This window comes from Delphinapterus leucas, chromosome 4, assembly GCF_059928025.1.
Source record: "Delphinapterus leucas isolate spDelLeu-1000000601 "Yukka" chromosome 4, BTC_Dleu_Yukka2, whole genome shotgun sequence".
Taxonomy (NCBI): Eukaryota; Metazoa; Chordata; class Mammalia; order Artiodactyla; family Monodontidae; genus Delphinapterus; species Delphinapterus leucas.
In genome coordinates, this window is record NC_143132.1 from 70349445 (window position 1) to 70363063 (window position 13619).

At 50.6% G+C, this 13619-nt stretch overlaps 1 protein-coding gene across 4 annotated transcripts in view; it reads right to left on the reverse strand.

Annotated features, from left to right (window-relative positions):
* ITGB5 (integrin subunit beta 5) overlaps positions 1 to 13619 on the reverse strand; it is a 108954-nt gene that overhangs the window by 26173 nt on the left and 69162 nt on the right. For 3 of the 4 annotated variants that reach the window (XM_022567587.3, XM_089910604.1, XM_089910605.1), the window contains 2 exons: positions 11058 to 11192; positions 3402 to 3831 (listed from right to left, as the gene is read on the reverse strand). In XM_022567587.3, coding sequence (XP_022423295.1) covers positions 3402 to 3831; positions 11058 to 11192 — 565 coding nt within the window. The remainder of the gene's footprint in view (positions 1 to 3401; positions 3832 to 11057; positions 11193 to 13619) is intronic. The other variant, XM_089910602.1, reaches the window with a different exon arrangement.

Below are 13619 nucleotides of genomic sequence, written 5' to 3' on the forward strand. Positions count from 1 at the left end.
TGGAGTTATTCTCTTGACTGAGAACACACTTTAGGAAGGGATGCATGTGAACCAGTGAGGGTAAAAGAAGTTCTTTGTCTGGTTCACCAGATGGTTCAGATTAATCCTGGTCACCAAGAAGGAGACAGACAGCTCAGACTGACCACACATCCATCAACTCCCCCTGTATTTTTCAAGCTTTCCAACTTCGGGGGAACGAAAGACATCTCAGCTCAGCAATTCCGAGGAGTTAGTGACTCAAAGCACCGCACATGTGGGAGCCCCAAGGGCATTTTTAAAAATTTTTATTTATTTTTTTATACAGCAGTTCTTATTAGTTATCTATTTTATACACATTAATGTATATATGTCAATCTCCCAATTCATCACAGCACCACCACCACCCCTGCCACTTTCCCCCCTTGGTGTCCATATGTTTGTTCTCTACATCTGTGTCTCTATTTCTGCCAAGGGCATCTTGAACCTCCTGTTTCCACACCTGGGGACACAAGAGAGTCTCTCAACACGACAGGGCTGGATGGAGCGAAGGGAGGAGCGAGCACCCAGCATCTGGCAGGAGCCTGAAATGCAAGACTAGCTCAGGAGGACTGTGGGTCCTGTGGGTATTCACTCAGCTACAGAATACTCCAATTTCCAAAATGACCGGTTTTCCTTACTAAGGCCTCTCGCACCTCATGTACCACCCGCCCCACACCTCCAGGCTCTGTGCTGTATTATTTTCGGAGGCACATGACATCTGAGGGAAGGAGGGGAGGCAGCCCCCATGTGCTGGGCCCTGTTTCCTGCCAACCACCGTGCTGGGTCCTTTATCCACGTCTTCTCTTTCAATTCTCAAAGTGATGCAGAAACAAGGGAGTGCTGGGGTGTTTTTAGAGACAGGAAAACCCAAAGTCCAAGACAACCCAGGCAGTAGGGCTGATAAACCATGGGGATGAGATCTGCACAGATCGTCCGACCTAGCAGCCCTGGCTCCCGGGCAACACAGACACAAGCAGCCTTCTGGACGAAGGCACATCAGAGGATTATTTCTGGTACCTGAGGGGTAAGGAGGGAGCTCCGTGATAATACTTGCTAATATGTTAAATAAAAAAAAAAAAAATTCACGGCTGAAAGGCAATTACAGACACAGCCAGGCTTCTTGGAGCATTTATGGTGGCTGCTAAAGGGAACAGGCAGTCCATCCATCCCGCCGTGCCCGAAGTCCTCAGCAAAGCCCCGACTCACGGGGAAGGCGGCCCCGCCTGCACACTGGACAGCAGCTGTGGCTCCCAGAGGTGTGCGGCACTGACTCTCAAAGGAGCCAGTGGTCAGCAAGGCAATGTGCCTTAGACACATTCTCTTACTGCTCACAACAGCTCTGTGCCCAAAGTGACACAGGTAGCACGTGGTGGTGCTGGTGGTGGTGGATTTAGGCTCGGACCTGCCTGATCCTAAGCACTTTTCCTGCTAATCCAGACAGAGCCACCCCCTGGAACCACCCAATCTGTCAGGAAGAGTGGATCCCTGTTGTCTGATCAGCACATCAAATCCTGACTCTTGCCAGCTAGCTGACTCTTCTATGACGTTATACGTCCGACATTTTCTGGAGCAATTCCGAGTGTGAGCATGCTGGTTCCGTTGCACCCATGGGTGTGCTCATACTTGTCTTATGATGCATTCTGCCCCCAGAGGCCTCACGGGCCTACGCTCATCTGTGCAACCCTCTGCACTTGTTTCTCCCATGGAGGGATGGTTACCCCCCCCGCAGTGACAGATCATTTATATGTTCTGATTTGCTTCCCATGTTTGCGCTTTATCTTCCCCGCCACACCCTTAAGTGCCTTTTAAATCGACACTTTACCACTGGAAGACCGTTCACAAAGAAGGAATCCTGGAAACAGAATACACAGCAGTAGAAGAAACTACCATCCTGCCTAAAATTGTTCTGCTTACTCGATTTGCAGGTGGCATGGTGTCGGACAGAATGACCCTTTAGAGACATGGTTTTACAGTATCTCATCAGAGCGCAACTCCCAGAATGGGAGCTGCCAAACTGTAATTTAACTGGGACCCACGTAAAGTCCTATATGCTTAGATTCAAAAGCTTAAGTGCCCCGACGTGACACAACAGAAACTTGGCTTGGCTATAGTTCATTCAAAATATTAAAAATCTTCAACTTCTGGTATAGTAAAGTTAAAACCAAGTTCAACGGTACGATGTGATTGTTTAACAGAAAAGAAAAAGTGAGTGTTGTTAGGATGTGTTAATGGAAGTGGAACGTTCAGGTCACAGGGAGCAAATGTTTCGCTGAACTCGGGGCTGAACCCTCGTCACCCAGATGACAAATAACACGCCTGATTCTGAGAGGGACACTTAACAAAATGATAGAGCCTCAGAGAAGGAAGAGACCTGGTGTGTAGCCTGGATAAGAAAAGAGAACAGAGAAACATAAAGAAGTTCTCAGACGTTTGACAGTTTGTCATGCGGAAGAGGGAGCCTAAAATGTGAACCGCTGAGCAGAAGTGACTGAGAAACAATCTTCTGTTTGATATAAAAGGAAACTTTCAAATCATGTCTATGCGAGGCAGAACGATGGCCCTCAAAGATGTGCACGGCCTAATCCCTGGAATTCGTATCAGCGTTACTTTACATGGTAAGAGGGACCCTGCAGATGTGATTAAGTCAAGGATCCTAAGATGGGGAGACTCGTTGGATTATCCCGTGGGTCCAACGCAAATCGCAGGGCTCCTTATAAGGAAGAGGCAGGAGCATCAGAGCAAAGCAGAGGTCAGAGTCAGAGACATATCTGAGGATGCTGCACGGCTGGCTTCGAAAACAGAGGACGGTGCTACAAGCCAAGGGATGCAAATGGCTTCTAGAAGCTGGAAAGGGCCAGGGAACAGATTCTCCCTTAGAGCTTCTAGAAGGAATGTAGCCCTGCTGACACCTGGATTTTAGCCAAATAACACCTGGATTTTAGCCAATCCATTTCAGACTTTTGACATCCAGAACTAGAATAGAATACATCTGTGCTGTTTTAAGCCACTACGTCTGTGGTCATTTATTAGAGCAGCCATAGGGGATGAACGGGATGTCTAACAAGGGAATAACCTCTTCTGGCCCCAGGGAGCTCCCTGTCCCCAGGGGCAATCAAGAAGAGGCTGATCACCTGTGTGTCAGGAATGCTGTGTGGTTAAGTCCTGGATGACCCACGGCCGACCCCTCCAACTCTGAGAGTCCACATCACGTAGCAGTGCCATCTCCTGCTTTTGCATTCGACACACTGGTCCCACCCCCAAGGTTTGCCCTCGTCTTCTCCCAGGAGGACTGTGGCAGTAAGTATAAAGCATGCTTTGGGGATGTCCAAATGGCACCCAGGCCTGTGCCTGGCTCAGAGCAAAAGTGCTTGCGGGGTGCCTACCTGAGCAGAGGACTCCTTTGTTCCTGGCGCAGGAGAAGTTGTCGCACTCGCAGAAGGGCCCATAGATCTTCCCAAACTCGCTCTCGAAGCAGGCGCACTGGTTGCAGCTGCACTGCCCACGTCCGCTGCACAGGGGCTTGCCCTCCGCTTCTCGGCACAGGTTCTGGTGCCCGCTCTGGCTCTCCCCTTCCTGGCACTCGCACCTGGTGCCCAGGTAGCTGGGGTTGCACTCACACAGGCCGCAGACGTAAGTCCCGTTGCCGCTGCACCTGGCGCTGTCCGGCTCCAGCCCCGTGCTGCAGCTACACCCGCAGTGGTAGGCGACCCCCACCTCCAGGCTGTCCCGGAATCCCACGGGCCGCAGGGTGAACACGGGCTGCGCGCGTCTGCCCGGGCAGCTCCGGGCCTCCACCGACACCTCAAAGGATGCCTGCGCAGGAGAAAGAGAGGGGACGTGGTGGCCATGGTGCATCTGGGCCTCCCGCTGTCTGCACCAGCCTCCTGATCAGCCAGGGGCCTGGCCTGAGCACAGTTCCTCCAAGGTCCTCAGTGAAGAACTGGGGCCAAATCCAGCCCCTCCCCACACTCACGGAGGGCCACTCCAACGGCCCGAGGAGGAAGAGGCCCCGGAGACAGCAAGCCCCTTCACTTTACCCAGGAAGGGCGTATTCAGGCGTGCCAACATTTGACAGGCATCATGCTTGATTCTTTAACATTCATCATCTTTTTTACCTCCTAGAGGAAAAGGGCTTCCACAGGAAGGTAGAAAGGTTCACTCAAGGTTACAAGGTTCTCTTTCTCCCCTTTTCACTTCTATCCTATGCTCTTCCCGTCTCCATTTTGAAAGTCAACAAAATATTCAACAATTTACCAGGCACCTCCCTCTATGCCAGGTTAGACGTGGCTCCCTGAACTCAGGGGGCGCTGTGGTCGAGATGCCCTGGCAACTGCCTGCCCTTCTTCAGAGGTGTTTCCTCCCCTGCTGGAGAAGGGAGAGATGACTCTTGTGTCCCCCTTCCAGCATATCTATCTCCTCACAGACACACCTGAGCCTCCCTCTGCCCCAGTTTCTCTCTGCGTGGTCCTCACAGCTGTGTCTTTCACAATCAGTCCACGGTCCAGAGGTTGTAAAGAAGCAACATTGCCACACACATGGACAGACTTTTTCTTATTGAACAAAGCATGTACAGGAGTGTTGCTAACTCCCGAGCTGCTTATGGGTTGCCATGGAAACAGGCAGCAAGGTGGACCTCGCTGGCAGATGGCAATGGAGGAAAGATGCCTGTTAGCAGCCTACATGGCTGGGATGTGAGGAAAGCAAGGACACTGCTCGCTGTGATTCTCCCAGGGAGTACAGCGTGACTCCACCATCCCCTCCCCGCCACCATGTGGTGAGAATCATCCAGCACGGCCCTCCAAGCAGGGCGCTGTGGAAATCTGCAGACAGGTAGTGGCACGCCCTGACCAAACACCATCGTGAAGTCCTTCTCCCCTGAACCAACAGAGGCCTGGTCTCACTCCAGAAACTGACCCACCGCCTCTGGCCCAGACATCTTTCTTTTTCAAAAGGCTCCTCAGAACATTCTGAAACTCAGAACAAGTTAGGAACCACTTTTAGCTACGGGTATTGTTAACTCTATTATTTGGGTTGGAATAGAACTGGTTTTTAAAATCAATAACCTGCTTTACTGGGTACTCTTTAGGTAATAACGTATATTTCTGGAGAACACTCAAAATATCTTTTTCTAAACGTTCTACAGAGGGCTTCCCTGGTGGCGCAGTGGTTGAGAGTCCGCCTGCTGATGCAGGGGACACGGGTTCGTGCCCCGGTCTGGGAAGATCCCACATGCCGCGGAGCGGCTGGACCCGTGAGCCATGGCCGCTGAGCCTGCGCGTCCGGAGGCTGTGCTCCGCTACGGGAGAGGCCACAACAGTGAGAGGCCCATGTACCGCAAAAAAAATAAAATAAACGTTCTACAGATCCTTGTCACTTTGGGATCTTTACTAATTCTAAAAGGCCTCCCCTCTGTGACATCTTGGGACGCCCCCCCGCAGGGTGGGAGCCGGAGCGCGTGAGGCTGAGCAGGAGACCCCGCTTCCTAGGTCCTGGAGAGAGTCTGCTTGGCAACAAGACACCAGGAGTCGGCATTAGTGAAGCAGTATCACAGCAGACACCGTCAGACAGGTGCGCTGAGGACAATGACCAGGAGCCAGGGTCAGAGGACGCTGGGCGAAGCAAGCCAGCTGCAGACAGTGGGACGGGCCCACACCCCACCACCACGTGGGGGGTGGGAGGCGGCAAAGGGAGAGACTGGCAAAAGCACGTTCACAACCCGGTTCCAAGGCCCTCAGGTACAGGTGGGCTCTCGAGGTAAGGAAGAAAGATGCGGACCCACCCAGGGCACTGCAACCTGCCTAACGGTTACCAGGTGCTGAGCACTACACGCACCAGGCCCTGTGCTGGGCATTTCCACGCGCATCTCATTTACGTGCCCTAGGAGGAGGCATCCTCATTTACCAGAAGGAAAACGGGGTTGGTGGGCTCCGGGAGCTTAGTGCTGGTCACACAGCTGGGGAGGGGTGGGGCTGGGCCTGTGCTCTCCTTGGCATGTCACCTCCTAGAAGTAGGGAATGAGGCAGATGTCCAGACCTGAGTAGAGAGAGAGAGGCCCGGCTCACAGAGGGACCACTAGATGGGAACCCACCCAGTAGTGACCAGAAGCTCCTGGTCAACTTTCAACCTTCCTGCCTTGGGCTGGGGATAACCTGAGCCTGCAGATGGAAGGACAGGGAGGCTGCACCTGACCGAGGTGCCATGGGACATCAAGAATGTGGAGATAGATGAACATCCCTCCCTCTGAGGCTCGGAGAGACGCCTACTACCTCCCAGGGGAATAACTTTGCTGGATTTGTTAAATGGAAAGCCCGGTCCCCCACAAAGGCTGCTGCGGGTCAGAAGTGGAAAAAATTACAAAGAAACAGCCTGGACCAAGAACCAAAGGCATTTAATTATTGCAAGACTGTGGGGAGTGTCCATCTGTGAGCATAACCTTCCCCCAGGAAAACTTGCCTGCACCAAGGGATCAAGTAACAAGAGAGGGAATTAAATCTCCTGGGCCTCGCAGACGTCTGTGTTTGCTGGAGAGGGAGTGGAAAGGTTGGGGATGCCCCTGAATCAGTGCCGGCAGCTGATCACCCAGGATTCAGAACGATTCACACACTGTCTGCCCGGTCTAAGGCCTGGCTTCTAAGCAGGTCCCCGTGACCTTCTTCAGCCAAAGCTCTGGTCTAACCGAGGTCCAAGCTGTCGGGCCCCATGCAGCCTAGCATACAGCCGGCCACCTGATAACCAGAGAACAGCTCCGTTTCAGCCACTAAGTCTCAGGTCCTGCTGGGCACAGGAATGCTATAAAAAGCACTTCGGCAACAGCAAGTCAATCTGTTCTGCTACTCCTCTCTTCAGAGTCCATTTCCCTGAGGGCTCAGGAAAGAATCCAGAGAGTCTGTCAGGCAGCTGGAATGAGGCTTCTCTTCCCTGATTACTGTGGACTCTTGAAAGGGAAGGCTCCCCAGTTCCAGGAGACTTTCCGTTTTCCCACTCCGAGATTCCAGAGGAAGGTCGCGGACACAGCAGTCCTCCCTCCCGCCCAGTCTTATTATCTGAACCTCATTGGGATGCTCCTGGTTCCCGCACAGGGCTGCCGGCCTGACCACCCTTTCAAAGGGGCTACCCAGCCCCCACCCAAACCCACGCTCTGCAAATGCCAAGTCCACTAGGAGCTCGCTGAGACAAAGCGTTGGGCATGGGCAAGGGGTGGAGAGCCCCAGGGGAGGGGCCGGAGAGCGGGACGCTGTGGGAAGCCCCCAACGGGGCTCACTGGGTCCTTTGTACCGGGCGTTAGTGCCAGTCGCACAGCCAGCCACTTGCATACTGATTTGTCAAAGCCAGTTCATGAGAAAACTGACTCCCAGTGGCCAGGCCCACTCAGTCAGCCCTGGTTGATGCTGGGAGGAAAATTAGGGGAAAAAAACAGAAATCACTGGATTTGGGACTGCAAGATTTCATGTAAGGAATATTTCTCTGAGGACAACCTTTGTCCCTCACCCCCTACTACCTCCCCTTGCTTCTTGCCTGGACAGATAGATCTCTTAACCCAGAGGTCACAGGACAGTCACAGAACCGCGGCCTCTGATTGGAAGTGACCATGGAGACGGTGCCCGCCCACCTCCTCCACCTCTGCAGGAAGCTCTGGTTACACAGAGACGAGACCTGCCCGGATGCCCCTTGAACCCAGCTGTCCCAAGGCTCCCCCTCCCCCATGGGCCATGTCCTTATCCACAGGCCAGACCCTGAGATGCACCTGACGGCAGTTACACCCTGCCTGCTTTCCCTAACCCCTCTCCTCCAGTGAGCCCCCGGGCCCTTCTGCTGTGCTCTTTACTCCTGCCTACCCTCCTCGCCATTTCTGACTTACCCAGAGCCCTCCCAGCTCATGGCACTAAAGAACGGAAATAATGCCTGCCAAATAATGGCCAGACGCCTTAGCTTGGCATGTATGTCCTACCAGTTGGCCCAATCCTGCCTCTGCAGCCCCAGCTCCTCTCTTCTCAGTTCCCAACCCACTCCCCACCTCAGCTGCTTCCCACCTGCAGTAGGGCAATCAATGCTCGTTCACACCTTCTCGGACTCACCACTAATGGGGCCTCCCCACCCCTTTTCTATGTCTGGAAAACTCGGAGCCTCAGCTCAAACAGCACCCCCTCTGCGATGCGGGGTCGTTCTTCCTTGGGGCTCCCGCAGCACCAGGCCCAGCTTTCATCACTGCCCCCAACCCTATGGGGTCGACTCCTGCACCTACATTTCCTCCACCAGATTTGTCCCCGGGACAAATGTCAAGGGGGAAATGCCCACATGCTCAGGAGCAAACCTAAGTCCAACTCTCAGCTCTTTGGAGAAAGTTCAGCCTGAGATGAGGGACAGAAGTACATCTCTCCTTCAGCAACAAGGGGGTTGAGGGGAAGCCCCCCAGTTCTCCCTCCAGGCCAGCTCCATGGACACGTGCCCGTGCAGTCACACAGAGCCCCATGCTCAGAAGGGCCCGTGCTTAGTTTAATGCTCTGCTGTTGTCATCCTGAAATTCTTTATTTTTTAACAAGGACCCCACATTTCCATTTTGCCCTGGATTCTGCCCCCCACTGCCTCCAGGGCCTCAAAGAGCTCACCTCTGGTGGCCTGCAGGCAGCACCGGGTCCGGCTATGACAGGCAAGTGGCCACTGCTCTGTGTCAGCTTGTTTCTACCCACAGAAAACAAAACCTCACAGTCCTGGCGGCAGAGCTGGGGGCCATGTGACTGTGGCCTCTTGGGCAGACAGAGGAAACAAGGAGCCAGCATGGCAGGCCTGCCTTTGGGCCTCTGTCTCAACAGGACCACGGCCCCTGGGACCCCAAGGGAGGCTCTCCCTGGCCCGCCCGTGTGGAACTGCCGTGGAGGGCGTGGGAGAAGCACCCTTCTTCCTTCCGTTTCAAATGCTCTAGAAGTCATCCAAATACGTCTGAGATTTTCCACTTTTGTGAAAAATGCCACTTAAAATCCTTTCCTGTCTTCTGGACAATGTTCCTATTTTTCCGAAGTATCCTATCCTAGCAAAAAACAAAATCTGTACCCTAGAGTGTCCGTACAAAAGTGGTGATGATCCCACCTTTAGCTCCTCTGAAACTTTTACTTTCAAAATGCACAAGGTATAAGGAAAAAAACACGAACTTTGGCATCAGTGGTTGCAGCTCTGACTCCTGGCGCTTGTGCTCACCAGCAGCCAGGGCCCCCCACCTTGGAGCCTCAGTCTTTCTCACATAAAGGTTCCTTGTTTGGGTGTTTTTCACACATCATTCTTTAGCTTTCCTGACACACTGCACCAAACATCCCATCCACAGATCCACAGAATCCACTTACGTGTAGTTTTTCTGGTTAGTTCTGCCTCCTTCCATTTTTCACAGCTGTCTCTTTAAAGCCGGTGACTATAAGACTTTTGTGTTTTTTAAAAACATCATCTGGGTTGATTAATCATTGCAATTGATCAAAACAACATAAATATATCACAAAATTTGACAAGTATTAAAAATAAAATTTTATTGGATGTGCCACTTTAATGAGATGGGTCTTTCCCCACCCAAGCAGTTCATGTACATTGAAAATATTACTCATTGCTAAATAAGACAGGGAATGGCATCAATTCTACTCCTATTTTTTATTTGTATAGATTAAAGCACTCTCTCCAAAATTTACTCAGGTCGATAGGAAAATGGGAATAGGAGTTTTGTTACAGCAGTGTCACCTTATTCTATGAGTACCTTCTTAGCGAAACACCATAAATAATCATTTAAAATGTTTAATGATTCATCGTTTGAAAACTTGATTAGGCCAATCTTTCAATTTTTTTTTTTTTTAAAGCAAAAAGAAACTTGGAAAAAAACCTGCGTTAGAAAAAGATCTGTTACCTAGTCATTAGAGTCCTTCACTTTCTCAACCTTGATACCGCATTCTGAATGGTCCCTTTGCTGGGGTGAGGTACCACTGTTAAGATTTAGAATGGGTGAGATGTACGCCTGTGGGTTGTAACATGGGCGAAGGGCAGTTGGGAAGGGGAAGGAGGGAGAGAATCAATTACAGAACGTGAGGCAGCTCCAGAAGACCACGCTGCAGTGTAAGGAGTCATGTGGCCACACCTCTGTCTTTTGGAGCCGTTTCCCTGGAATCCAGGGTATGTCTGCTTATCTCCACCTTGGCCATCATTAGTGCTTATGAAAGCCCAGGAGATACGGTCATGTATTTTTAAGGTCCCTATAATTTTTCTGGTTCCAACCAGATTCTTTAGTTACAGAAGAGAACTTTCCCTCAGTCCTCTATTTGCCTTTCCATTTTCTGAGCAATGAAAAATGTGTCAATAAAGCAAGGAATGGATCTCACAGTCTGCTTCTGGCAGCAGGACTCTCTAGAAGTGAGGATGGCTCTCCATCACCACTCTGCCTGCCTCTGAGCCAGTATTTCATCTTTGTTCTCATCATCCATATATCTTCCTCCTTCCCTCACGTCCTTGGCTTGGAATACAGATACACATCTTTATACACAATGTTGCTTCTCCACCATTTAGTTATATCCACTTAAATCCAGACAAGGCATCCATGCCCACTATTGCAACAGAGTTATCCATTCCATCTCATCAAATCAGAAGAGGTGGATGGCTTTCTTCATATTTTACAGAAAGGAAAAGTGAAAGTCGGATTACCCAAGGCACAGGGCAAGCTGCAGAAGACTAGAAACGAAGGCAGGGTCTTTTAGCTTTCCACCTACACTCTCCCACCCGATTTCATCCCCGTCAAAGATAATGATGGTTTAAGACACCAAAGGCACAATGTCAACCTGAGGAAGCCTTAAGTGACAACGCACTGAAGGCTGTGTGCTGCCTGGAGCTTTTTACTAAGTCCACCTGCATCTTAAAGACAGCACAGGGCAGGCTTAGGAAAGTCCTCCAGCATGCAGAGTTGGAAGACAGAATACAAACTCCTAAAGGCCTCTAATAAGTCACGAAAGTTATCAGAAGCCAAAGAATGATGACCAACATTAACAAGTATAAACAAATGGGAGGTGAGAACTTACTGTGTCCCCGATCTTCAGGCCTTCACACTTCCTCTGACCAGGGTAAGATACACCGTCCTGGCAGGTAGCAGTGAAAAAGAGATTAATATCCTCAGGCTGATCCCAGACGGACAGCTCCACTTTAGACCGGATGCTCTGAACAGAGAGAGAAGATGAAGCCAGAACCACTTAGTAAAGGCTGCAGCCAAGATGTTCTCCACACTGGTTCTCTGATGCCCACACGGCTTCCTTTAACTCCGGGATCTCAAGCCAAGGCAAGAGCCAGTGGGCTAGGTTCGCTGCCCCTCCCTCATCCCTTTCATCCTCTCCACACCCACACACCATCTTACTAGCCCTGGCCTGAGGTCTCCCTCTGTGAGCTCAGAGAAGTCGCTAATGGCCCACCTGCCATATGATAATCTCATCTGCTCCAGGGCTCATTCTCTGTGCCTGCTAGTCTCTGCAGAGTCACCCCATCCCCACCCTCAGCTTCAGACAGCGCCTCAAATCTTGCCGTGCGTGCCCCAGACGCTGGGCCTTTGCACGTGCCTGGGATGATGTTCCTTTGCTCAGCTGCTCTTCTCTCTCCTCCCCCCGCCCTCCTTCAGCTCCCTATCTTCCTTCTCCATCAGCTCAGCAGGCACCTCAGATGAGGTCCAAATTCATGAGCTCTGAACTACATTCTGAGAGAATAAGACCTTATACGTGGATTATGTTCTCAAGACAACGGATGAAGCAAAAATCAAGCCAGAATTACCCGACAGATTAGAAACAATAAAAGACTAAAATTATCAAGTGTTGGAAATGAGTTGGAGCAACTGGGTGCCTCATACCCTGCTGGTGGGTGCGTGAACTGGTACAACCCTTGAGAAAAACATTAGGCAGTACCTACTAATGCTTAGGTCAACCTTAGACAAGCAATTTACACTAGGATTATATCCAACAGAGATGTGTACTGACCAGCAAACACGTACGAATGTTCACAGCAACGCTGTAACAGCTAGAAACTGGAACTACCCAAATGCCTATCAACAGAACAGACTTTTTTTTTCTCAAATTACGGTGTGTTCATGTAGAATATCACACAGTACCAGAATGAATGAAATGACTACATGTCATGACATTGATGAATCTCATATCACACAGCCCAGAAGAAGCCAGATGCAGAAGGCATACATAGTCTATGATTCTATTTATATGAAACTCAAAAACGGGCACAACTAATGGTTACCCCCAGGGGATAGTAACAGAAAAGGACAGAGGGGTTCTGGGTGCTCGTAATATTCTGCTTTGGGGCCTGGGTGGTTCTATACTCGGGTGTATTTATTTTATTTATTTATTTATTTATTTTTGCAGTACGCGGGCCTCTCACTGTTGTGGCCTCTCCCGTTGCGGAGCACAGGCTCCGGACGCGCAGGCTCAGCGGCCATGGCTCACGGGCCCAGCCACTCTGCGGCACGTGGGATCCTCCCAGTCCGGAGCATGAACCCGTGTCCCCTGCATCGGCAGGCGGACTCTCAACCACTGCACCACCAGGGAAGCCCTACTCGGGTGTATTTAGTTTGTAAAAAGTCTGTACAACCTTCTGTAGGTCTCCAAGTTTAAAAAATTGACACTGAGTATCTCTAAGGAGGACGTACTTTAGAGACAGAGGCCAAATGAAATAACTGGCTTGTAGTTAGGGCACATCTTACAAAAAGAATTTTTTATACACTAAATACGCTCAGAATAGCAGGGTGCACATACTCCGAGAGACACATGGACACCCCCTCCAGATCAACTGACAGCCCTTCAGACTCCCACCTCCTTCTCAGGCGCACTCCAGGAAACAGGGCGTTGGACGGAAAGAAGTGCTTCCTGCTCTCACGGGGTTTCTTTTCTTTCTTTTTCTCTTTTCTGCTGAGCATGTAGTATCAAACTTGAATTAGGTAAATATGCAGCTTCCCCAACACAGTAACAGCTTGTTGAAAACACTCTGTGCAAAAAATAGTCTCTCCCTTTGCAACAAATTGTCTAAGTGCTTCTACAGCTCTAAAAATACTCTCTTAAATCCACTTCCTCTTGTTAGTGCCAGCCTCCACTGGCAGAGGGCTCGAGAGCGCCACTCAGCACACACAGCCCTCCTGCTGTTCACAAATCTGTTCTCCCCACTGAGCTGTGAATTTCAAGGACCATATCATATTTCTCTCTAAGACTGAACACAAGCTTTTGCTGAACGGATGGATGGATGCATGGATGCATGGATGCATGGATGTTTTAACAGCAGCTATGGTAGACAGCTCAGGCCTATTGGAAGAAACTTAATTTTTGAAAGACAAGGTAAATTAAAAATTAAATGCAAATAAATGTGAGGATGAGGCAAAACAGTTTATCATTAAAGGGCTAGGTAGATCGGAGCTATTTAAAAATTACTTGGGATCAGTCTGATGAAATATGAGGGCCCCGTGGCTCACAAACAAGACTTTGGGAGAAAGCATCAGCCATTCCCATCAAGATGTGCTGAAGCCACTACCCGGAAGCATTAATGGGGAACTCGGAGGAGGGAGAGAGCGCACTGGGGACCGGGACTCCTATTCAATGAAC